Source organism: Condylura cristata, unplaced genomic scaffold (genome assembly GCF_000260355.1).
Source record: "Condylura cristata isolate star-nosed mole 26May11 unplaced genomic scaffold, ConCri1.0 scaffold00043, whole genome shotgun sequence".
Classification (NCBI taxonomy): Eukaryota; Metazoa; Chordata; class Mammalia; order Eulipotyphla; family Talpidae; genus Condylura; species Condylura cristata.
This window is the reverse complement of record NW_004567144.1, coordinates 1,906,367-1,933,990: the sequence shown is the minus strand read 5'-3', so window position 1 is coordinate 1,933,990 and position 27,624 is coordinate 1,906,367. Positions and strand designations below refer to the sequence as shown.

The window sequence follows — 27,624 nt, the reverse complement described above, 5'->3', positions numbered from 1 at the left end:
CTGCCACGCCATGTGGTCACCTCCGGGGCATGCGGGAATCGAACTCATGCGGAAGTGGCTTTAGCTTCTTAGTGCGGTGCTTTAACCCGCTGTGCCACCAGGGAGGGCCCAATACTCTAATATCTTAAATTCTTATTTTTGTATTGTCCTTAAATCTTGTTTTCTGTCTTTTTTATTCTAATATACATACACACATACACACATACATACATACATACATACATGTGTGTGCTTACATATATGTGTGTTTACCTATAGGTTTATATGTGTGTATATATACATATATAAACAAAACAATTATAAAACAAAATAGTCACAACCATCCATTATATCCACTCTATTTTCCACCCTTACCTTGAACTGGTAACTTCATTTTGGTTTTCAAAGTAGTCTGGTTTGTTTTATCTGTTTACCCACTTACAGCTTTCATACTATAATTTATTTTATATTGCAGATACAAGTGAAATCATCCAATATTTGTCTTCATGTTATTAATTTTGGGTCACATAATACCCATTGGGGTCCATACATTTTGCTTTGACAAAAATTCACTTTCTTTATAGGTGTATACTATTCTGTTAAATATCTATACCACATCTTCTGTTTGCAGTGCTATAATTGTGGATACCTAGGTTGCCTCCATATCGTAGCTATTGCAAATAATGCTGCAATAAACATGAGGGTGCATATAACTCTAAGTTGATGATTTCATAATCTTCAGCTAGATACCTAGAAGTTTATTTGCTGTATCATATGGTAGTTTTATTTATAGTTTTTGAGGAACATCCATAGTATTTCCAAAAATAGCTTCACCAAATTGCATTCTCACCTCAGGGTATGAGGGTTTTGCTTTATTCACATCTTCTAAAACAACTGCTGTTAGTAGTTTTTTTGATGTGTGCCAATTTCACAACTTTGAGTTGATCTTATTGTACTTTTGCTTTGCATATTCGAAATGAGAAGTGATTATGAACATCTTTTCATATATTTTGGACATTTTGTATCATGTTTTAGGAAAGTAGTTATATAGGCTCTCTGTCCATTTTTTTTTTATATAAAGATTTTATTTATTTGTGCATACAGAACTGGGGTACAGGCCAGAGGCTCAGGGGCGGTGAGAGGCTTCACCAGAGACAGAGTGGGCAACAGAACAGGCAGATGGTCAAAGTACACTGCTGAGGGGAGCAGCGGGAGGGTCAGGAGAGGTCTGCCACACCATGTGGTCACCTCCGGGGCTGGCGGGAATTGAACTCATGCGGAAGCGGCTTTAGACTCTCAGTGCTGTGCTATAACCCGCTGTGCCACCAGGGAGGGCCTCTGTCCATTTTTTAATTGTGTCACTTGATGAGTTATTTATATACTTTGTCAGATGTATGTTGTACAATTATATTCTCCCATTAAGTAGGTTGCAGTTATAGTCTGCTGGTATTTTCTGTTGTTGTGCATAGCTTTTAAATTTTCTATTGTCCCAGATATCTATTTTTCCTTTTATTTCTCTTATCATTTTATAGTATCCCTAAAGACATCTCTATCAAAGAGGTCATGAAATATATCATCTTTGTGTTTTTTTTTTCTATGTATCTTAGAGTTTCAGGGTTATGCATGAATCATTAAATCATTTTCAGTTTAATTGGGATATGGAGGTAGGAGTGTTATCTACTTTTATTCTTTTACATGTGGTGGTCCAGTTTTTCCATTACTATTTGTTAAAGATATTTTCTTTCTCCATTACATGTTCATGGCATGTTTGTTATAAATTATATGTTTTTTTATATGTGGCCTTATTCTCGCCTCTTAAGCCTATTCTATTCATCTATGTATATTTCCAGTCTAATACCATACTGTTTTAATTACTGTTGCTTTACAATACAGATTAAAACTTGGTAACATGATAGCTATACTTTTTTTTCATATTCATTTAGTATTTGATTATTTTTTTAAATATAATTGGGATTTTGTCAGGAAATGCATTTAATCTGTACATATTTTTTGTTAGGTTGGTCATTTTGATTATCTCTCCCATCCATAACATTATATAACTTCCCATCTCTTTTTATATTGTTCTATCTCTATTAATAGTGTATAGTATTTTGATTATACAGATATTATACCTCTTGTTGAAATTATTTGCATATATTTAATGTTCTTTGATATGAAGTTACTTTGGTTTGTTTTTTTAAGTCATTTTTTCTTCTCAAAATTTTATGTAGTGTTACATTATTTGTAGAGAGTATTATGCTTTGTATAGTCTGCCATTTTACTGTGCTTTTTATGGCTTTATAGTTTCTGATGACATATATTGACTTTTCACTTAACACCTATTTTTAAATTGTTGCTTTAATAAGTTTCTGGACCCATTGATTGTTGATAAGCATTTTTTTAAATCTATATTTGAGGTTTTTTTCATTTTTCCTGTGGTTGATTTCTAAATTTTTGGCATTATGATTAGATGAAACAAATAGCATAACATATTAGTTTCATAATTTTATTGAAATTTTATTTGTCTTCTAACCTATGGTCTATTCTTGAGAATATGTCATGTGTTCCAGAATAAAATATTAATATTTTTATTTGGGGTTGAACTGTTCTAAGTGACTATTAGGCCCATGTAATGTAGCCTGTCATTTAAAGCTATTGTTTCTTTGTTTTTTTTTTTCTGGCTTCTTGATCACCCCATAATTTTAAGTAGGGTGTTAAAAGCCACTATTATTATTATGTTGCTGTCATTGTCACTCTTTAGTTATAGTAATTGTATTAAGTATTTTGATATGCCATCATTTTGTATGCATTAATGTAATTTTATCTTCTTTTTGTATGATGCCTTTAATCTTTATATTATGTACATCCTTTTTTATTACCTTTTTAAATAGGAAATCTAATTTACCTGATGAAGTACAATTATATCTGCATTTAAAAAAAAAACATTTGGTTATAACATGCTCTTAAAGTCTTTTAAGTTAGGCCTGTATTTTTCTTTAGAGGCAATAAGAGTTTCTTGTGAACAAAAACAAATTGTTTCTTCCCCTCTGGTCCACTCAGTCACTTTATATCTTTATTTATTTATTTATGCATTCATTCATTCGTTTTTATAAATGAGGCAATTTATTGACCCGAGGTCATTTATTCTATTGCTTCTTGTTGGCAGCTGCCAAATGTTCAGCAATTCTGTCCAGATCTCTCTGCCCCTGAGATTTTAGTTTATGGCCCCCATCTTGGTCATTTTCCACCATTTTCAACCCCTCGGGGGCTTGGAGGACTCCATGGAGAATCACACTATTTCTCTGATATCCCCCAAAGATCTTGGTCATGGAGCTAACCCCAGGGCCACTCTGGAGGTACAGAAGCCTTGCTGTGGAATCAGTCCATGTGTAGAACCAGTATTCATCATAGGGATTGAGTTCTCTTTGCTTGACCAGCTTGACGGTGTCCACCCATTCCCAAACTCTCAGCTTCCTAGACACTTTGAGGAAGACTTCCAGAGCTCTGGTGAACTCCTACTAATTCACATCTTTTACAGTAACTCAAGGCATTGTCTTGTCTCCATGTTGCCAGCCAGGGGAAACTGACTTTGTACTTTTTAATTGGTGGATTCAATTTACTTATGTTTGGAAAAACGATCAAAATGTAGGAATTTATTGCATTGGTTATTTGCTTTTTGTTGTTTTATAGTTTTTCTTTGTTGAATCTTACTGTAACAATGCCCCCAGCTGGAATGGGATAATGTTATTTATCATACAAACAGCATTTATATAGAGGAACCTCTTATGTGCCAGACAATTGGTAGACCTCTTCTCAGTTACATCAAGTTCCTCTGTCCAGGCTTTTCCAACAAGATCAAACTTATGTTGGCTAGGTTCTTTGAACCACAGGCTCAAGCTAACAACCCCCATCTTAGCTAAACACTATACTGTCCCTTGCAGTGGTCTCAAGTACTCTTAGTGGCAGGGGTACAGGGTTCTTCACCTGCTGGACTTTATTCTGTCATTGAGTTTATTTTTATGGCATTTCTCTTTTCCACTAGGGTTAAATTGCTGATCACTACTGTCCCAAACCATATCATTCTCTAGAGATGGGCCCCTCTGTTTTCCACACTAATTTATGTTTACTCCCATTTCAATGTAGCCCAGAGCTGCTAAAGCCCCCCATGTGGTTGTACGTGAGCCTTTTAACTAACAACAGATAAAGGCTCTATGTTGTAATTGTTCATCCCTCTCTTGAGCTGATGCCCAATAGTGTTCCAAGAAAAATTATATTGAAATTGTTCCTAACCTGTCATGTCACTTTTCTCTATGAAATTATTTATCAACTGGTTTTCTTTCAGGAACTGTTTTATTTGTATATAACTCTTTAGGTATGTAGTGAGGAAGTTAATGCTAATAATGGATTCTATTTTCTTGCAGCCCTTCTAATTTTAACCTCATATACTTTGATGTTCTAATGTTCATAACAAGTATTATTATATTTCTTGGAGAATTGATCCATATCAATCATGTTATACCCCTCTTTTTCTTAATATCTGCCATCGCTCTAAATTTCATCTTTCTGAAATTAATAGTTACTAGAACTTTCATTTGATTCATGTTGATATATCTTTTTCCATAGCTTTACATTTAATGTATGTTTTATATTTAAAGTGATAGCCTATTTTATTTTTATGCACTCTGACAATATCTACTTGTAAACATGGATGTTTAAACCATTGACCTTCGAAGTAATTGATATAGTTGGATTAATAGCTATGGTGGGTGATAGTGATTTTTCACTCTTTACCTTTGTTCTTTGTTTCTATATTTTTGTCTTTTAGAGTTTTTCTACTTCATATTTATTGAACACTTCTTTATTTATGAATACAAAAACTAGGGTTTAGGCCCGAGGTGTGGGGGGTTAGAGGATTTATCAGAGATAGAGTGTGGAGCAGAACAAGTGGATATACTGAAGTACTCTGGTGAAGGAGCATTGGGCCAGAGGAGAGGTCTGCTGCACCATGTGGTTTACTTGTCTGGCCTTGGATTAAGCTCATACTGCCATGGCTGGTGATAGCTCTGTAGCACTGAGACTTTAACCCCTGTGCCACCAGGGAGCCCTACTTTCTATTTTTTAACAAAAATTTTATGTATTCCCATTTCCGGTCTCTTTTAATATTATCAATTATCCTTCATTTAAAATACATTTTTGTAATTGTATTTATAATTATTTCATATTTTACATAACTGCAGATAACATCATGCTGCTATTTAGGTAATGCAGGAAACATAACAGAAGACTTCCAATTTCACCTTAAAGTCCCTTATATTCCTGTCAGTCATTGCACATTTTGTATTATATTTTATAATCACCAGATACAGTGCTACACTTATTATTTTGAGCAAATTCTTATATGTGGGATCACTTACAAGTAAGAAAAATGTGAGATTTTATTTTACCTTCATTCATTCCTTCTCTTGTGCTCTTTAATCCCTTTATATTGTACATATTTTTGATATATCTTTTCCTTCTGTCTGAAGAACTTTTTAACATTTAAAAAATTTATTATTTATTTATACATAGAAGAACTGAGATATAGGCCAGAGGTATTGTGGGGTGGTTGGAGTGAGACGATTCAACAGAGACAGAGTTGGGAGCAGAAAAGGTAGATTTACTGAAATATACTGCTAAGGGGACAAGCAGGAGAGACCGGAGAGTTTGGGTGTGACCTGTAGGTTAGCTCCCTGGTCAGGGATCGAACTCAGTTGCAGCAGTAAGAGCATGATAGAACTGAGACTTAACCCTTACACCACCAGGGAGGCCCACTTTGCAACATTTCTTGTGTTACAAGTATACTGGCAACAGACTGGCAACAGAACCTTCAATTTTTGTTTGACAAATTCTGTAATTTTCCTTCAGTTTTACTGCGATTTCACTATATACAGAGTTCTGAAATTGTGATCTTTTTGTTTTAACTTCAGTATTTCTTTCTACTACATCATTGTAATTCTCATAGTTCACCCGCCACCGGATTACCATGAATCGACGCCATATTCACTTGTGTTCATCTCTCCTGTTTTGTCCCCCTTCCCATTCCTTCCTTTGCGTTCTACTACTTGAGAGAATTTTTATCCTTCAATCTTTATAGGTTACTTGATTTTTGCCTCTACTGTCTTTAAATATTTTCTCTCTATCTGTCTCTGAAAAAAATTCATTTTTTAAAAGATTTATTTATTTATTCATATAGAACTGGGGTACAGGCCAGAGATGCGGAGGGTGAGAGGATTCACCAGAGACAGAGTGGGCAGCAGAACAGGCAGATCGACGAAGTACACTGCTGAGGGGAGCAGCGGGCGGGGCGGGTCAGGAGAGGTCTGCCGCGCCATGTGGATCTCCTCCGGGGCAGGTGGGAATCGAACTCATGAGGAAGTGGCTTAAGCTTCTTAGGTGCAGTTCTTTAACCCGCTGAGCCACCAGGGAGGGCCAAAAAAAATTCATTTTTATATGATATTTATACATGTTGATATTGGTATTGTTTCCTCCCGTTGATCCCTGCACTGTCTCCATCTGTTGCTTGGTATATGTCTTTAATTTTGTATATTATCAGTCCTTAGTGCTTTAAATATTTCTTCTCTTTCTCTCTTTTTGGCATTCCTAACATGCATGTCTTAAACCTTTTTTAATTGCCTAATGGTTAAATATTCTGCTTTATCTACTTCATCTTTTTTCTCTTTGTATTTCAGTTTTTGGAATTTCTATAAATGTATCTTCCAAGTTTACCAATTATCTCCTTAGTCTTATCCAATCTGTCAATAAGTCCATTAAGTACATCCTTTATTTCTGTTAGTGCTCTGGTTAAAATAAATTGAGGTAGATAGACGTTTAGCCTGAGGTTTTATGTTTATCTGATTAGGATTTAGACATTGAGTAGTAGTTTGCTGGAGCTGTAACTGCAAGAGGCCAATATATCTTCTAGTCTTTGTTTTGATCTTCCCTGTTGTCTTTGGATTTCTTTAGAGACTTCAATAAGGTCTGATAATGACTGTAATAAGACTTCTACTTCTGGGTATCTGTTCTGAAAAGTGTTCATTTATCTATTGAATTCATGAGGCAGCAGTGTTTTTCTCTGACTTCAATTCTCTGTTGAATCTAAGAGAATTGTTGGTTTTTACATTCAACTTTATCCCTCTATGAGTATGTGTTTGATAGTTTCCAAGCTCTTTGATTATTGATGAAAGAAAGGAAGTCTTACATCCCTCACATTTTTTCTCTTGGCTCCACATTCCCTATTTGTGAAATTAATTGATAAGGTCACTGCTTATCCGATTTCATTCATATATGATTTAAAAACCAAATGAATGAATATTTAAAATAAAATCCAACTTTCACATGATAAGAAAAAGAAGTGTTTACAAGAACAGGGAGGCAAGGTGGCAGATTTATGTAAGAGATGTCAACTGCATGGTGATAGATGGAAACTAGATTTCTGGTGACAAACATAATGTAGTATGTACAAATAATGGTTTAAACTGTTGTGTTCCTGAAATCTTCATAATGTTATAAATCATTATTGGTTCAGTAGGCAAAAAAAATATATCACTGCTCAGTGATATACTATTGCATATGTAAGCGCTGATTTTCATGAATGACTGTAATGATTTGTGGCATGTGTATCTCTTCTACAGGCAGATCTCCAGGTGGACAAGGAGAGGCATAATTTCTTCGAGTCTTCTCTTGATTATGTATATCAAATTCAGGAAGTTCAAGAATCCAAGAAGTTCAATATTGTTGAGCCAGTAAGTGCTCTGTTTTGGTCATCAAACATATTTCCCAAGTACCTTGTATTTGTGGAGAACTTTGGTTGTAAAATTGGTATCTCTAAGATTGGGAAGAGTAATTAATATTTAAAGGTGAACGAATGTGAAGAAAGTAGGTACACTAGCTAAAATGTTTTTGCTTTCTCCCTACTATCCACCCCCTCCCATCTTACCTTCTGTTCAACATTTTTCTCACTTTAACTATGCTTTTTCTTTATCTCTTTATTTCTTTTCCTCTCTTTCCACCCGTCCCTTAACTTTTCTTCCACCCTTAATGTTAATTATAGCTCATTCCCCTTTATTCATTTTCCTCATTCATTCAGAAAACCTCTGAAAGTACCCATGATTTACCGGACACTGTTCTAAGAATGTACATCCGTTGTATCCAGTGACTTCCCATTCTATTATTTGTACTTCTTTCCCCTCCCCGAAATCAGTAACAACTTTTATTGCATCTTAAAACATATATCACAAATAGGTCTAGATCCAGGAATCATCCAGCATCTTGACCTTTCTGTAGCTAGACAACTTCAATCATTTTCATTAGCTTTCAGCAATACATTTATATTCCAAAATGTCCTGCTATTCTTGTTTTTCACTGTCATTGCTTGCTAAATCAAAAGAACAGAATTTGATATAAATTCAGTATCACTTCCTTGAAGAAATAACTCATATTTGTGGGCTTGAGTCACCGAACAAGCAACGCCTGCACTCACCTAAGCCCTGTGAGTGTAATTTTCTTTCAAGAGATTTTTTCTATAAACCAGAAATTATTGTTAATCTCCTAAATCACAATGGTGATGGGGTAGTGAGCATATGCAGACCTCAACCAGTAGCAGAAGCCCAGTGTCCCTTAATCATGTCCTGGTCATGACTACAGAGACTGTGAACAGTAACCAATGTATTTTGTCAGCCTGGATTCTCTTCCTTTTCTTTCTGAGGAGATCCTGTTTGTCATTGATGTGATTGAAGTCCCTCAGCAGGGTGCCCTGGTGCCCTTCACAATAACAGCACAAACTTCCAGGGCGATGTTGACATATTCTGGAATGATAACAGTCTGAGTTTGCTGAAAATGGACTTTGCGAAGTAGTAGTAGAAACTGCACTGTATCTTGCTAATTAGTTCCACAAAGGAATAGACCTATTTAAACCACCAGGCTTAAGGAGAATGTGTGTTGACAGCCTGCTGAGAATGGTCTCATTCTTATAGTAGATCAGCAGAGACAACTATTTTTATTTCTATCTTCTTTATTTTTCCACTTAAATTCCCTTAATTCAATAAAAAGATGATGTGCCTTGATTTGATTGATTAATATGTTGAATTTTATCAACTTTTAATCACTTCATTTTGCTGTGAAATGAGAAAAAAATTGCAGGAAAAACAAATAAAAAACAACAAGTCTTCTGTTGAAACATAATCACTGTTAAAATTGTGGCACCATTCTTCCCAAATTTTGCATTTACCTATAAAATTCTTTATCTACTTGTGAATGTCTGCTTGTAAATATGGATACATGCATGCATGTGTGGTTGTGTGTATTCACATGCATATATTGCACACGAGCATGTATTTCTGTGAAGCTATGCACCTGTGTTTATGTTTGTATGTATCTATTTTGTACAAACAGGCACTTTTTCATTTATGCAACCAACAATTATTGAGCTTTGGTTAAGTGTTTGGTGCAGTATGTGATACTGGGTATTCTATATTGAAGAAGACTGATTCAAATTCTGTCTTTATGAAAAGTGCACTGTCGTGGTATTAGAGAAAACCAGTAAGCGCTTAAAATTTAAATCTTCCTACACTTATAACTTAAAGCCAAAGAGAAAGTGCTCCTTCTTTGAATTAACATAACAGTCTGTTTGATCGATGAAAATCATACTTTATTTTAAATGTTTATTTTGAACATTTATATAGAACATTTGTATGCCTTCTGCAACACTACCGAAATATTTCTAATTTGAAAATGGTTTCAGATTCCTTTGGTTTTTAGCTTGATGATGTAGATTCCTTTGGTTTTTAAGCATTGTGACATTTTTAATTAATACACAAAGTCCTATTTCATTCATTTATCAATTTAACTATCATTTATTCACTTTTTATTCAAGTATTTATCAGACATTTAATCTGTGACAAATTTGAGGCTACTTATAGAGAGAAAAGCCAATATATAGCCATACTGTCAAAATATGAATCATGTTATGTGCTATTTGGAAAGAAACTGATTGAAAAAATTTGTAGTTGTAGTTCCTAGTTTTAGGAACTGATCCAATATAAATATCTATATATATAGATCTGTTTTCGCTTGCATGACTACTTTTAACATTGTACTGGCAAACACTGTGGAGGGTTTCTTTTCTACTCTTCTGTTTCCTGTGTTTGATGAATGAGATGATAGTGATAAAATTATTTTTGCATGTTTTTTAGGTCTTGGCCTTTCTTCATAGCCTCTTCATTTCCAACAGCTTGACTGTAGAGCTCACACAGGATTTCCTCCCATACAAACAGCAACTCCAGCTAAGTTTGCAGAATGTGAGTTTCTATGTGGGATATGTGACCTGTATTTGCATGCCTACTGAATTTTGATCCCTATGACTTTGGCCTTGGAATTCTAGGTTATCACACCAACCCAATTTGTCAGAACACACTGGTATTCATCGCAAATATATTGAGTTGCTGGATTTGTTTTGCTCTTGCAGTTTCAACTCTTCTCTGTTTTTGAGACTGATCATTTTCCAAGCTCACCCTCCCACCCATCAATATCTTTGTCTATCAAATAGTTATTAGTATTGTTAATTTGCTGCCTCTTTTCCACATTGAAAGCCCGCGACAGATTTCCTTAAGCACAGGTATTATGCTACTTACCTCCTAGGCAAGACATTCTCATTGTGGGGGGGTCATTGCTGTAAATGCCCATTTTCCATTCTCTTCCTTTTCTCACAACTTATTATTAGCATTAAGTTATTTTCAAGGATTTTATCAACCTTTTTCCTATACTGTTTTTATGTGGAGCATAGGCAAACCCTTCCCGTTCTTGTCAATGCATTGTTTTTCTAATTTACTTATTTGACATTTATGAATATATACTCTCTTGCAGGCATTGGCAAAGATACTGAACATTCTATAATGAGGCATATTAGTTTTTAATGTCCTGAAGGAGTATATGATTTCTTGGAGGAAGGAGAAATAAGCACAGATAAATCATAAATCCTTTAGTGGTAAATGCTACAACAGAATTAAGACCAAAATTTTTAAAGAACAGTGTGCAACAACTGACTCCTTAGTAGAGTCAGAGAAGGAATTAGTTGTTACATTGCCTAAATTTTATAGATGTATTTTTAGGTGAAAAAGGCTGGAAGTCACAGTGGAACTGCACATCATATGGTTGTTGAGGAACATTTTAATTTAGACTTGTTACTGTTTTTCATACTGGGTATGCTCCTTCTTCCTGGGTTCTCTTCTTTAGCAGAAATTTAGGGCTCCTATGTTGTGCTTATTTACAAACTTTTTCTATAACTAAGATAATTGCTTGAATCTTTCACCAAATATAACTTGACATATGTGAGTTTAACAAGAAGTCTGTGCGTGTATATGTATGGGAATCATATTAACAGAGCACATCAAAGTAGATGTGTCATCCCAGATCATCACCGTCACCGACATCATGTCATAGTCTTGACACTGAACACGAAGGAACTTATCACTATTTCTAGTGATTTTCATATTCACAGTTTAAATTGTGTTTTGTCATTGTGTTTTAGTTGTGTAGTTTTAAATATATATTGCCATTAGCTTTCATTATTCATGAGCATGGAAACTAAAATGGTGATTGACTTATGTCACATATTTTATCCTAGTGACCCAAATTTGCTTCACAGTTATATAGACAGAACTTGAATCAGAACTTAGACACTGCCTTGGTAATATTATCTTTGGGAGCCTTGTTTTTGTGAAGCAGGGGTCAAACTCGTGCTCAGAATATTAGGAACCCTTATTTATTGGAACTTTTATGTGTTTCCCAATATCAGACATGAGGCTTTATGAGAATATTGTTATTATATTTGTATTTTCCTCTTAGTTTTTAGTACCATAGTGCTCCATAAAATTAGTCTAATCACTATGCAATTCAACATCTGTTTGTTGCTACACTGTAATACATGTATCAGCCATGAAAACTCTATTCTGAGTCTCTGACTAGTAAATGCTTAATTGTTATGATGTTGTTGATGATGATGATGGTGATATCTTGACAGACAAGAAATCATTTCTCCAGTACCCGGGAAGAGATGGAAGAGCTTAAGAAAAGGATGAAAGACGCTCCCCAGACATGCAAGCTTCCAGGACAGCCAACTATTGAAGGCTATCTCTATACACAAGAGAAATGTGTGTGGCAATACAGGGCTGCCCTCTGGGTTTCAGTATACTTGTACTATTCCCATTTTGTCTCGCAAACTGCAGACACACATATTGATCACAGGCCCCAGAAAACTACAACTCTTTAGAGAGCATCCTGGGAATACTAAAAATAAAAGAGAGGGAGAGATTAAAGATTCAAAATGTGGATTGTTAATTGTTTAATCATTCTGCTGACTCTTTGGGGCAAAGTGAGTGGTACCAGAATAGATGCTGAAAATTATTTGTTATACGTTCTATATTCCAGGCATCACATTAAGTTCTTTAATCTTTGAAAACACATTATCAGTCCCATTTTCCGCATGGTACCACTGAAGGTTGGAAAGCTCAGCATTGAAAGTCACCTAATAATCATGTGGCAGGCTTAAAATTAAATTCAGGTTTGTGAAATGCCCAAACCTGCACTCCTATTAATATACAGATATCATTCACTGCCTTAGAATCATATGGTTGCTGATAAAACAGTAAACAGATATCATGATTTCAGTGGGAAGATCAGTTATTATTTTTTTGTAACTAACCTGGGAAAATGATTTTACTCATCCAATTACTCAATATTGCAGAGGATTCAAGTTTTCTACCTTCTAAATAACATTATATGAACCTATATGTGTTATTTGATTTTCCTTATGACCTAGTGTCCTCAAAGCCTATGATTTATTCTGTGCCCAGGATTATTCTACTAAGGGAGTCAGATATCCAGAGGTTGGCAAAAGCGTATCCAGAGGCTACCATCTGTAAAAATCACTGCAATCCATTCAGCATGGCATTATTATCATGCTTTACCTCCTTTAGAACAGTTAATTTCTCCCATATTCAAGTTCATCTCTTCAAATCTGCATTGTAGTATTTCTCAATCTGAGTGCTATTGATATTTCAGGTTGGAGAATTCTTTGTTTTGGGGATCCAATCTATGCATAGTAAGATGTTTAAGTGCCCACTTTGTTCTCATTATATTTCACAGTTTGATGAGACACACAAATGTATCAGTTATAATGAAATGTGTAGAACAGTACTTGGGGCTTTCATCAGTTCGCTGAGGAAATGATATATGAACTGAAGCTTGAGTTTTGATTGTGAGTTTGGTAGATAATGAGGAAAAACAAAGGGAAAGAAAATTATGAATAAAGGCACAGAGCTTTCTGGAGTGTAGTTTATTTGTGGGATGTTTGTTGCCAAGAATGATCCTGTCTCATGCCTGTTGTTCTGTTGTAATTTTCATTAGTGCCCAGTTCACTCCTTAATAGATCTTGAATTTAGATTGTAAATTATATGACCACTTATTTGTTTGGTTGCTGAAAGTAATGAAATGAGACAGGATCACAGGTATAAAGGGTGGCAAAAGAAAAAAAAAATGGAACAAATATGATCACATTATCAAGGGCTTTGTGTGCCAGGAAAAAAGTCTGGAGACCGTGGGAAAGTCATGGGTGGTTTATAATAAAAGGCATGATGTAAATAGAAATATATATTTTAAAATATTTTTCTAGCTGAGGTGTTGATAATGGTGTAAAAAGCGGTGATCTGAGATGGAGGAAGCCAGAGAAAGAGACACTGAAATAATTAATTGGAAAAATCATGAATTTTTGTTTTGTTTAAAGTATCTTATAAAAGTTAAAAAAAAAAGTCACGGAGAAGAGAAGGTAGCTAAAGGACAGGACTGTATGAGATAGAATAAGCAGAGTACAAATAGTGATCAAATGGGGTAAGTTACAGGAAAGGAGCAGAAGATTGTTCTCATCTCATGCAATAAGATGTTTAGTGGTGCTGTTCATAGGAAACATGACAAGGAGAGTGATGTGAAGAAAGCTAGAAGAAATGTGGAAAGCAGTTGAAGAGGGTTTTACTCTCCGTATCTGCAGTAGGAAATTGGCACTATAGAGCTAAAGCTCAGGGGAAGGGTAGGCCTGTAGCTGGGGCATAACTGTGAAGAGGAAGCTGTACCCAGCTTCCACCTAGGACTGTACTGACTATACAGTCAAAAAAATTTATCCTGGCAGCTCACTATTGCCTATCTTTGTAGGGGCCTTGGGAATATCCTGGGTGAAATACTACTGCCAGTATGAGAAAGAGACCAAAACACTCACCATGACCCCAATGGAGCAGAAACCAGGTGCTAAGCAGGTCAGTTCTTCTGTGTGCCATAGTTTTGGAGGTGTATCTGTAACTGCATCTCAGAAAGCATGTATTGACTGAATGTCAAAAAATCAAATCCATTGCTGTCATGTGAGGGCATTACTTGATTTGTTCTCCTTGGTCTCTTTGCATTAGGTAAGATACTACTCAAGCTGAGTAAGCAAACTCTGTTAATTACATCCAAACTTCTGAAAGTGCTTGTACTCTTTGAGACCATTTTAAAAATTATTACAAGTACCTGTCACATTCTACCATCTAAATATGCAAAATTTGAGTGAATCAGAGGAGAACACTTCTTGCTTTTGAGAAGGCTCTGTCAAATTCTTTAAGTGGCAAGTGTTTCAGATATAAATTATTATCTAGATTTATTATTTTAAAATTAAATTTTGTTTATTTACCATTGGCTTATAATATTATATAAACTTGAGAATATAGCTTCAAACCTGGTAGATAATATACTTTACTGTACCTACCAAAAATGTTCTGGGGGCATTCACACTATCAAATTGAACCCTGCTACTATTTCTCCGACTTCCCTTTACCTCCCTTCTTGTCACCACTATATTATTCTCAGAGTCTAAGAGTTATTTTTGTTAGTTTGTTTGCTTTGTTTATGTATAGTCCATAAATCAATAAAATGATCCAGTCTTTGACTTAGTCTTTGATTTCCTGACTTATTTTACTTACATCATCATGTCAGATTCCATCCATATTGCCACAAATGGCGGGCTTTCATATTTCTTATTAGTTGTGTGGTACTCCATTGAATTTATGTATATGTATATGTTCTGCAGCTTGTTTATCATTCATCTGTTGCTGGGCATTTAGGTTGTCTCCATATCTTGGCCAATGATATATCATTTCACAGGCTGGCATAGATAAAAAAGACTGGAAACTAACAAAAAAGAAGACTGTGAAGGGTTTGAGAAAAAAGGAACTGTTGCATAAATTTGGTGCAAATGTAATTTGGTGTAGCTACTATGGAAAACGATGTTGAGTATTCCCTAAAAACTAAAAGTAGCCATACCATATGATCCTGATATGACACTCTTAAGTATTTATGCAAACAATATGAAAGCACTAATTCAAAAAGATTATAAACGTATGTACCTTATGTTCATACTAAAATTCATCTTTTTAAAAGGCTATATTGATTAAAATTAGAAAAAAAAACACTATCCCAAATTCTCTGTAATTCTTAAATATCTTTTAGCAGTTAATGCCTTTTCTGTCCCCCCAAAATTCATGAACTACCCAAAAGATGAAGATGAGATTTATATACAAAAATGATAGTTGATTCACTTGGAGCAACTTAGTCTTGACTCTCATACACATACAACCTCCAATTCTTCACCCCTGCCTTCTTCCTTTTCCCTAGTTTCTTAAATTTAAAGCTGATAGTCTGACAAACTATACAGATAGGGTCTTAAAGCATGATTTTTAAAAATTTTACAATAGTTTATCTTTGCATCATTTTGTGCCTTTTCCCATCTTAGTTGTAATTCCATGTTTTTAAGAATGTCCATTCTTTACAAATTGTTAGAGGTATTGCAAGTTTTACTTGTTAGCATGGAAAATGGTACATGAACTATTTACAATAGCCAATTATAGAAAGAACTTCAGTGCTCAACAACAGAGGAGTAGATTGCAAATATGTGATACATCTATATACCTATATATATCTATATATCTGTATATCTATATATCTATACCTATATCTATAGCTATCTATCTATCTATCTATCTATCTATCTATCTATCTATCTATCTATACACACACATAATGGAAGAGAACTCAACTATTAAAAATAGATGAAACTTGCCATTTGAAACAGTATGTGTAGAACTGGAGTGGATACAAGTCAGAAGTGATACAAGTCAGAAGAAAGACAAACATGAGATGGTTTCACTCATATGGAATATAGAGACAAAGCAAAAAAGAAACAACAAGACTAAAACAAACCAAACCCTAGAAATATGATGGCAGAACTCAGGCTACCAGAGGGAGGGGGTGACAATTAAGGAGGTAAGAGCCCGATTGATCTAGGGTAAAGGACCTTGGTGCTTTGGTCATGGGTGTGTTGTAACACACATCTGCTGAGTTATGAACCTATTCCCCTAATCATGTGTAGAACTGGTACCTTAGTACGAAAAAGGACGGAAAGTGGTACATTAAAATCCAACTTAGGGGCCCTCCCTGGTGGCGCAGCGGGTTAAAGCACTACACTACGAAGCTTAAGCCACTTCCTCATGAGTTCGATTCCCGCCTGCCCCGGAGGAGTTCACATGGCGAGGCAGACCTCTCCTGACCCGCCCGCTGCTCCCCTCAGCAGTGTACTTCCTCGATCTGCCTGTTCTGCTCCCCGCTCTGTCTCTAGTGAATCGTCTCACCCTTCGCATCTCTGGCCTGTGCCCCAGTTCTGTATGAATAAATAAATAAATCTTTAAAAAAAAAATCCAACTTAGGTAGTTAAGAATTTGTAGGAAAATTTGGTCATTTTCCCTGTCATAGTTTTTAACACACAGCTCACCTTACACTAATTTGATTTAAACAAATTGGAACTGTGAAATAGTTCCAATTTAATCATACTACTAACAGAATTCTAAATAGCTTTTTAATTTTTAATACTTGCTTCTTATTTGGAGCTATTAATTTTCATTTGTTATTAGCAATTTACAAAACACAACAAAATCAAATATCAATAAAAAATTTATACATCAGAGACTTTGCAGGAGAAGGGGAGGGAAAGAGACTAAAGAGAGAAAAAAATACATGTTTTTTTACTGTATAGTTTATATATACATGTGCATATATGTATACATATGTGTGTATGTATACACACACACACATATATATGTGCATTTACATCATTTTTCATTTTTACAGTGATTGCCGGCTTTTCTCAGGTGTAGTCCCTGTAGAATTCCCACCACCAGTTCACCCATGTGCCATCACCATAGCCCTTGTGCTCTTCCCTCCCTTGTTTTGATCTCTCTCCTTCCCCAGCCCTGCAGAATGTTTCTAATTTATAGTTGTCTGCATATTTCTGTTTTGTTTTGTTATGTTTTTTATTGTTACTATTTTTCTCTACTGCCTTATTTGGTTCTTCTATATACTCTTCTAAGTGAAACCATCTGATATTTTTCTTTTTCCTTCTGACTTACTTCACTGAGTATAATCTTTTCTAGTGCCATACATGTTGCTGCAAGTGGCATGAGTTTGTCTTTTTTGATTGCTGATTAGTATTCCATTCTGTAAATATAACACATCTTCTTGATCCACTCATCTGATTTTTGGGGCATTTGGATTGTTTCCAAGTCTTGCCTATCATAAATAGTGCTGCAGTAAACATAGAGGTGCAGGTATCATTTTGAATTAGTGTTTTTGTAACTTTGGGTAGATCCCTAGGAATGAAATTGCTGGGTCATATAGGAGTTCCATATTTAGTAGTCTGAGGAACTGCCACACAACTTTTCATAGTGGCTGGACCAGTTTGCATTCCCACCAGCAATGTAGGTGAGTTTCTTTTCTACCACATACTTGCTAGTATTTATGATTACTATTTTTTTTTTCAATATGTTCCATTCTTACTGGTGTAAGGTGATATCTCCTTGTGGTTTTGATTTTCATTTCCCTGATTTAATTATGAGGGATGTTGAACATTTTTTCCATATGTCTGTTGGCCATTTGGAAAAGCATCTTTTAAGTTCTTCTGCCCATTTTTTTGTAACTGGATTGTTTGCGGTTGTGTTTATTGAGTCATTTGAGTCCTTGGCACATCTTTGTTATCACTCCCTTATCTGTTGTATGGACTGCAAACATTTTCTCCCTATCAGTAGGGTCTCTCTCTCTCTCTCTCTCTCTCTCTCTCTCTCTGGTTAATGTCTGTTTTGCTATACAGAAACTTTTTAGTTTGATGTAATCTCAGCTGATTTTTTTTCCTTTACTTTCTTTGATTTGGGGGATGAGTCTTCAAAGATGTTACTGAGATGTATGTCTCAGTGTTTTACCTAAATTTTCTTCTATGCATTTTATGTTTTATTTTCAGATCTTTTATCTGTTTTGAGTTGATTTTTGTTCATGGTGTAAGGTAGTGGTCTAGTTTCATTCTTTTGTTTTGTGGTGGTCCAGTTTTCCCAGCATCACTTATTGAACAAAATGCCTTTGTTCTATTGTAAATTCTATGCTTCTTTGTCAATGACTAGTTGTCCATATATGTGTGGATGCATTTCTCTGTTTTCTATGCCATTTCATTGGCCGGTGGGTCTGATTTTGTTTCATTACTATGCTGTTCTAGTTACTATGGCTTTGTAGTTTGAAGTCTGGGGGCCTGATGCCTCTATTTTCCATGGAAGTTTCTCTTTTGTGGCTTATTTAAAAAGATTAACATTTGGTGGCAGACTGTTGAAAATGGCCTTTTTTTTTCCCTTTAAATAATAGTTTTGCCACTCTACTTTGATTGTGGATTGGACATGGGATGTATCCCTGACAAAGGATATCAAATAGGGTTTCTAGGATCCTCATCCATGCCTGTATATTAGCCAGGAAGCTCATTCATGGCTTTAAACAATCCTTTCATTTCCAGTCTACCTGCTGAAAAGGCAACTTTCAGTGTTTCCAATATTGTACCTTTTGCTGCAGTACAAAGTTTGTTCTAGTTTTGTAACAACTCAGTTCATATATCTGACTGGAAAGTGCTTATAAGCAGCACTGTTTTGTAGTCCCTTTTTTTTCTTTTCCCCTACATCATTGCTTTCCAAATTCCAGACTTTAAAGACCCTATTTTAGATAGTAAACTTCTAGGCCCTTTATCTCTTGCGCAGGCATGTGCACTGAAAAATGCAAGGCAAAGAGTGTATATAACCTTCCTATCCAGGCAGCAGATGAGATCAAGCCCTCTTTAGTTTTTCTTTCCTTCTTCCCTTTTCATTGAGTAATTGCTTGTGAAACTGCAGTCTTGTGAGCCTAAGCAATTTTAATATAGGATTCCTTATGAAACGGAAAGAGAAACCTGTTTCTCCATTTAGAAGGAAGTGGAAGTAAGGAGTAGTTACTTGAATTTCCTTAAATTGAAGCTGGAAATGATTCCTTGTCAGTTTTCTGAGTCAGGTCTTATTACTGGGTTGTAGCTTAGAAATGTAAATGAATGAGACTATAATTATAACCAAAAAAAAAAGCAGTTTATTTTCAGTTGTGTGCCAGTTATTGAGACACCTTGCATCATGTGCTTTATTTTGCCTCCCATAATACTGTACATTCTTATCAGCCCAGTAACAGGTGTAAGAATAGTCCTCTTTCTGTGCTAAAATACCAGTGTCCCCTGTTAGTTTAGCCCATCAAATTCCATTTGTGTTGTGCTCCTCATTTATAGATCACCTCCCCATACACTGTTTTATGAGATTTGCATCCCTTTCCTGTCAAGCAGTTGTGCTAAAAAGAAAGAGTGTTACATTTTAAGTCTCATGAATCGTGAGTTGTGCTTAAATTCTATCTGTCTTGCCTTGCAGCTTTAGACTTTGAGTAAATTAATGTTGCTCAGCTTCCTCAATATTTATTGAGCACCAATTCTTTACTGGATATCAGAGGTATAAAGATAAATAAGACATTTCCATGTCCTTGGAGTACTCAGTCAAGTGAGGAAATCACGTGAAAACAGGAAGCCTTAAAATAATACAAAAAACACATTGTAGGCAATATATGGGCGTGGGTAAGGAGTTTGGAGGCAATGAAAGCTGAACTGCAGTTTGTAGGATAAGTACGAGTTTAACCAGACAAGAATACAGACAAAGTGATTTTTTGTGAAGGAAGCAGTATATGCAAATTATGGAGTCAGGAACCAGCATGATATACATGTAAAATAAGATGGGGCATGAAACAGATGAAAATTGCTGGCATTGAACCTGAGTGGAGAGCATGGCCTGCACTCCTGAGTGCTGATGCTACTGAAGCTGAGGTGCTTGAGAGATTGAAAAGGGGGAGTGAATACTTGATGCTGTCAGTTATCTGCATCTGAGAGACCAACATTGCTGGACATCTTAAGTATTAGGGTAGGTAAGGCAAGTGGAAGGATTACTTTAGTTTAGTTTTTATATGGCAGGAGCAGCAAATGGATAAGCCTTGCACGGGGGTTGAGCGTGTCAGTGAGAGAGACGTACTAGATGATCAGCCACATGGGCTAGTAGAGTGCTAAAGCACAGACAGTACACTGGGGCTGTGCTTCTGAAATACCAGCAGAATGGTAATATTCCCATTCAATACATTGAGAAGTTACATTTCAGAGAGGGAGGATGATTTGCTCTGGAACATGCGCTGATAAATGGCATACCTGAGTCAGACCCCAGCGTAGAGCTGTTTCTGCTATGCTGACTTGGGTGACTTTAGTTAAGCCATTTTACCTTTTCGTTTCCCTCTAAGGGTTTGTTGTAAAGAAAGCTGGCTTAACAATCCTTAACATGTGGCACATGCTAGCTAATGTATTAGTGTTACTCTACTTGCCGGTGGTTCACACTGACTGTTGAGATAGTAGAGGGAAATTGAACAATCAGGGACTAGGGAATTGTGATCTACGGATACAGTGGGTGCAATAGCCTTGTTAGGTTTCCACAAGACTGAGGTGGGCCTCAGTATCCTGCACACATGAATATAAGATGGGACTTTCACTGTTACACAGAAATTGATTATTTTTCCTAATCCTGCCCTACCTTTGGAGGAATTGCTTTTTCAGTTCCAGTCATCTGGAAGAGTCTGGAGGTAGAAATGTTTGTCCCCCTTCCTCCATCTATCTCTTTCATGGAAGGAGGGTTGTAGAAAGATATTTAACTTGCTGCAGCCTCACAACCTAAAGGCCTCATGAAAATTTTATTCTGTGCACTTCATGCCATTTGGGAAGGCCATATCTCCTACACTCCCCTTACAATAGTGTGATGAACTTATTATTGAATCTACATACTTGGCTTATCCTGAGCATTTTCTTCTGGTCTCAGTCATTGATTCTTGGAACGGGGAGAAACCATCTGTCATATTGCCACAATTACCATTTGATGGGACAAGATTCTCAGTGAGATTACACATTTCCCCTGCTGCCCTAACAAATGCCTTCCAGAAGACACTGTAGGGAGCAGAAGAAGCTTCTCTGCATTTTTTTTTCAAAGTGGCTATTAATCTTTCCTTTCTATCAGGGACCCTTGGACTTAACCCTGAAGTACTGTGTGAGAAGGAAGACGGAATCTATCGACAAGAGGTTCTGTTTCGATATAGAAACTAATGAAAGGTAAGCGGTGATAGTGTGAGTCGGCAGTGTCTCCATGTTCCAGGTGCTGAGCCTGATGAGGTCTTTTATTTTCCCCTAGCATCTCTTGTTGATGAAAATGAATACATTTATTGATGACATCTTTGTCTTGGCTCTCCTGGCTGTTCTTCACAGGGATCCCTGTTTGACCTGGCTGAGAGCTGGTTCTTTCTATCTAGGCTTCAGTCAGCTTTGTCTTATCTGCTCTCAGCAAAAAATATCACTCCTGTATTTAATTTTCCACCATACAGACAAAAAAGCAACACTAGGTGGTGTTGCAAAAAAGGATATGTTAACAAAACTCTTCCATTTTTTTATATCCTAATGTAACATCTATGAACAAGTGCATTGGGCACTTTTTTTTTTTTTTGCAGAGAGGTAGATGGGATGGAAGATGGTGGTATTGGAGAGTCTCTTTTCCCCCACTTGGTGTAGACACAGTGAAGACTTTTCTCACTTTGCAAATCATTTATATAAACTGATTTCAGCAAAGGCTTGCAAACTTTGGACTTGGTTGCATTTGTTGTATCTTCTTGTTTTCTGAACTTGAGCAATTTCATCAGAGGGCAATTTAACCTATAAATTATAAAATGAGGGCACTTGAGGTCATTTTGAAGAAAAGCATGCTATGTAGTTGAGAAGTTGATTGAAAGTTCAGTGGTTTCCCTGCAGGCATCGGGTATCTGTAGTCATGTTCACAGAAGCATGGAGCAAAGGATTCTTTCAGTCCCTTTAAATTTTCAGCAATAGAGCATAACATTTGGTTTTATTAGCATTCCAACTGTATCTGAAACTACAGCCTCTCAGAGCGGGTAGGACAATATAACAATAACAACACAAGTGAGAATAAAAATCAGCTGGTAACATTTGCTATGTTCCTCCTTTGTGCCTGGAACTGCTGTCAACCTTCACGTGTCCTTCAGTTATCACCATAGTCACATGAAGTCAGGCATGTTATTATCTCCATTTCACAAAGGAAGACAAGGAGGCAGAGAGAAGTCAAGCAACTTAGGTTGCTCAGCTAGTCAATGGGTAGAGCCAGGATCTGAATCTATGTGTTTTGATCTCCAAGCACTCTTAATGCTTGCACTCTACTGCAGGAATGCTGTATATGCCTTTAGATTTATTTGAGTGGTTGACATCTCAGCAATGGCAATAGGTTTTTCTGTGGTCATACACGTAATCCATAAAAGATCCTGGCCTAGAAGTTAGTACTCTTGATACTTTGTCATCTTGTTCATACCAGTTGTTCTTTGAATTTGACCTTTTATAGCAATCAAGTATCTCTGAATTTATTTATTTAATTTTGTAATCATGTGTTTATTCTTGTAGTCTATGTAAAGTCAGTAAAGAACATCCATAGGCTTTTTGATTTGTCATGTAGAGAATTTGAGTTCCAAAATGGGTTTATTGTCATATCTGGTCTGCAGTGTCTACTTTTATTTATGTCTGTTGCCCATTGGCTTACTCTCCAGCCTTCTGACTTCAGGCTTAAACTGGGTAGCAGTTTTTACAAAGATTTCTAGACCTTTTATCCCATAACTCATAGCCAAAAGGATATTTGTTTTGGGGAGGTAAAGTTTAAAGTCCTGGTTTCAATGGATTTTTGGTTTAAACATCATTTAGGATATTTTAAGGGAACTTCAATGAAGAGATTTAGGGCAAGTAGGACAGGAACACTCTGATATCAGAACTGGAAAAGACCTCCCAGCTTATTTGTTCTAATGCCTTTATGGGTAAGTTAATTGAATCCTGTATCTTATACAAAATCCCTGAACTTTTTTGTTATTTCTCTTATTGTGTGACTCAGAGAGGTCTTAATATAGAAGGAATGAGAGGGACAAAGTTTTTAAAATGGTACAGCTAAGCAGTGAATGCAAGGTGACTATATACCTGTTATAATATAGTCAGTCCTAAACTCCTAACTCAGTTGTGAATATCCAAAAATACCATGCTGAGTATACCAACCTACTGTATCTCTGGGTAGAGGTAATCTGCAAGTAAGTAAACTAAAATTCAGTTTGATTTCATCTGCCATGCTGAAGAGGCCTTAGAGCACAGTGGTTAAGAAAGGACATGGCGGTCCCTCCCTGTTGGCACAATGGGTTGCAGCACAGCACTATGAAGCTAGCTGCAGCTGCTTCAGCATGAGTTCGATCCCTGGCCAGGGAGGTGGCCCACATGGCATGGCAGACCTATGCTGTCTTGCCTGCTGCTCCCCTCAGCAGTGTACTTCATCAGTCTGCCTGCTCTGCTCCCCACTCTGCTCTGGTGATTCCTCTCACTGCCCCTGTACCTCTGCCCTTTACCCCAGTTCTATATGCATGAATAAATAAATATTAAAAAAAAAACAGGACATGGCAGTTGGGTCAGAATTCATAACTTCTAATCCTGGCTCTATACTTACTTTCTTTGTGTTGTTGAGTAACCACTATGTGCTTCAACTTTCCCCTTCTGTGAAATAGAAATTACTATACTAACCAATCTGTAGACTTCCTGAGGTGATTAAATAAATTAGCACATGAAAATAGTTGTTATAGAGCTTGGCACATAGTGAGCATTCAATAAATATTAGTTGTTATTATTACTCATACATCAGCTGAATGAGCCAAAAGAGCTCTTCCCTGGCTTAGCTAATACGCATGTTGCTGAATTCTTTCCAGTTGAAACACTCTTTGGACATCCTAGGATGATGAAGTAGCAAGACCATTTTTTGATAGCTAACTGAATGTGCCCGATAAATATGCTCAGGACACAAGGCTGCTCAAGCACAATGACAACAAATTAAGTATGCATTTTGATGTCTTCCAATTTCCTTTTCTGATCCCAATGTGAGGATGTCAAGATAACCCTCCCCAGCTTTTCCAAAGTTACCATTCTCCAATTTTTGGTGGTTTTTTTTTTTTTTTGAGTAAAAGAAATTTTGAAAACTTGGAATTCTGTATGTCTGCACCCGCTCAGTGTAATACCTCCCTGGCAGAGAGGCACCCACGATCCTAAGAGTGCATTTTCCTAGTGAGTTTTATACCTTAAATTTGTCATTTTTCCTATAGGCCAGGGACTATCACTCTGCAGGCACTTTCAGAAGCTAACAGAAGACTATGGATGGAGGCCATGGATGGGAAAGAACCTGTAAGTTACCTCAGACACTGGGGAAACCTCAGCAACTTAGCCCTGTGTGTGAATGCCCTCCTGTGGCACCAGTGGGTAGAAGACAATTCAGTGATAATTGATTGATCTGACTCATAATTTTGGAGCTGGAAGGAGTTGTTGATTTCACATCTCTTGTTTAGCTAGTAGAGTAATTTGGGTTCCATAGTGGGCCAAGGATTGTCTAGGATCGTCTTCAAGGAACACAACAAAGCTAGGCCTAGAATCTAGGCCATTCAGCTTCTTGTCCACTTTTAGATTGCTCAGCTATACCCAGAAGACCTCCTTAAAAAAAGAAAATTAAACCTTTTTCTAGATGATAAATTAATGTGTATTTATATAGAAAGATGGAAAATAATCGCTATGGCTGTGAACAAGCATTCATGAAAATATTATTCAAAATGATTTTGGTGCTCTGATCCCCACAAGCTCAAAGCTTAATTTCTTTAAGTTTACAGCTGCTAGAGATGATGGCATTACCATCCTGTATTCCTTTTAGATCGTTGTTTTATAGAAAGGCATGATAATTTTAAAGGGCCAGTGATTATCAAAGTCAATATAAAAAGTCAAAATCATTGGAAAACGGTATCTTTTCAGTATCTTCCTAATCGTTTTGTTCTATTGGCATCTGACATATAAGCTTCTTAAGGTTGGAATCCCAAAAGCCTGAATTTAGATCCTGGTTCTTCCCTGGAATGGTTATGTGACCTTAAGCAAGGCCACTTCTCTGACACTTAGTTTTATTCTCTCTTAAATTGGCTATACTAATCTCTTCTCTGCCGACCTCATAGGATTGCTTTGAAAATCCAGTGAAAGCCTGTCTGTAAACCATACTGTGCTGTGTTAGTTTTAGGTACTTTCAGCTGGTCTTAGGAGCGATGCAAAGCTGCTGAGACTCAACAGTGTCGTAATAGTTTTGCCTCCTCGTTTTCCTCAAGACAAAATAAGAGGAGAAATACACTCCAGGGTTTACTTTCATTGTATCCTCAGTACCCTGGAGATTAAAGGGGTATGCACAAATTCTAGATTGCGTTTGTAGCAACCGACAAGGTAGCAATGGAGAGGAGGCACTGTGAGTACTTCCATGCAGAAAATCATTCAGGGCTGCACTCCCGCTCCTGTTAAGAATCCCGGCACTTCGCGACATGCCCGTGATGTTTCTCTAGAGACACCAGCAAGCCATTTTTCTCTTTATTCTCTCCTTAACTTGTTCTTCCTTTAGATTTTAACAACTGAAGGATGAGATAGGTTTTTGTGGAGAATGATGGTAGAACATGGGTCTTCTGGCTCATTTTCTTGCCAGTTTTGTTAGTGTTCTCAAAAATTTCTTGTTTATAAAGTGACAAGGCCGATCCAGCAAAGAAATCTCTCTTACTAATATATCCATGGGCAGACACACACACATATAGGAAGAATATTTTCTTTTACAAAGAGAACAGATGCTGGCAGATGGCATGTCGAGGGTTTATTTCCTATAGCTGGTGTTTCTTGCTTTGCTGAACACCCCAATCCATTGACCTTATTTGGTTGGCATGGCTTTGCTTAAAATGCCAAAGATGATCAGCAGTTCATGGAACATATACTCTTAACTGAATCATTTTAGTGACATGAATTTTGAAGTCTAGAGAATGGGAAACACTGGCCAGGATTTCACAATAAGGTAGAGTCAGAGCCAGGACTGGGCTTTATGGTCAAGGATGTCTTCTTCGGCCACTCACCGGGCTATTCTCATGCACACCACTAGATGGCTCAGAGGAATCGTGATACGTGCATGGACTTCTTTCAGAGTTGTACTTGCCTTCCACAGAGAAACAACCATTAACACATTTTTGAGCTGGGAGATTGGTATTGGGAACATTTAGCATTTACAATTAATTCCCTTTCCCCAAGTATCCATGAAAAATAACTTCCTTTTTCTTCTGCTCTTACGCGATCATAAAAATGTTCCGAGTTTTATATAATTAATTACCTAGGAAGGGTAGGCTACAACTTTAGCGACAACAAACTCCATGAAATGCAGTGTAAACCTCAGGCATTATTAACCCAGCTGTCTTCTGGGCACCTGGGCAAAGATAATTCTGTTTAACCCCCTTTCCTTCTTGCTAACACTGTAGCATTGTTAATGGTTTTAAGACTAACTATCACGGGGGAAAGATTCAATATTATTTGCTGTAGTTATCTTTATTGATTTACTATAGCCATGGCCTTTTCTGTTTATCTTCTTTTGTAGATCTACCACAGCCCAATAACAAAACAGGAAGAAAGTGAGTCAAATTTTTGGCCTGCTGATGTTATCATCAACTACCATAATGACAGTAAATGTTATTTTCAATGATGTGTACTATTGGTGCAAGCATGTTTATAAATGCCTTGTATGAAATGAAGTCAGCCTCTTTTTATAAAATGTGTCTTCTGACCGAACTAAGGAAGTGATTTTATTTTAGTTTATATTGTGGGGTCGGAGTAGTAACATAGGCAGAAATTGTTTTTCCAAGCTAACACTGATGTCATCATGCCTAAAGCAGACAATACAAAGGTCTAACTAAAAGCATTTTGTATTCTAAGAGTAAAACCTCCAAATCTTCCCAGAATAAAAGGATCTTTTATTATTTTTTAGCATGATCAGTAAACATTTGATAGAAAAGGCTTGTGACAGCAGGGTCTAACTGTTTTCCTTTGCTTCAAACAGTGGAGCTAAATGAAGTGGGATTCAAGTTTGTTAGGAAGTGCATCAATGTCATTGAGAGCAAAGGTAAGACTCAATGTGAATTCTAGCCCTGGCATGTTTGATTCTGGTCATTGTAATTTTTTTCTCGGACAGTTGCTCGAAAGTAGCAGTGATGTCAGCTATTGGT

General features: G+C 36.5%; 1 protein-coding gene and 1 pseudogene across 4 annotated transcripts in view; one reads left to right on the top strand and one right to left on the bottom strand.

Moving 5' to 3' along the window:
• The window catches only part of OPHN1 (oligophrenin 1), a 487,931-nt gene that overhangs the window by 292,498 nt on the left and 167,809 nt on the right, over positions 1–27,624 (top strand). For 3 of the 4 annotated variants that reach the window (XM_012733926.1, XM_012733925.1, XM_012733924.1), the window contains exons 7-14: positions 7,650–7,760; positions 10,209–10,313; positions 12,035–12,164; positions 14,218–14,318; positions 21,510–21,601; positions 24,673–24,751; positions 27,000–27,084; positions 27,459–27,521. In XM_012733926.1, the coding sequence (XP_012589380.1) occupies positions 7,650–7,760; positions 10,209–10,313; positions 12,035–12,164; positions 14,218–14,318; positions 21,510–21,601; positions 24,673–24,751; positions 27,000–27,084; positions 27,459–27,521 (766 nt within the window). The remainder of the gene's footprint in view (positions 1–7,649; positions 7,761–10,208; positions 10,314–12,034; positions 12,165–14,217; positions 14,319–21,509; positions 21,602–24,672; positions 24,752–26,999; positions 27,085–27,458; positions 27,522–27,624) is intronic. The other variant, XM_004694439.2, reaches the window with a different exon arrangement.
• LOC105854497 lies at positions 3,126–3,557 on the bottom strand (annotated as a pseudogene).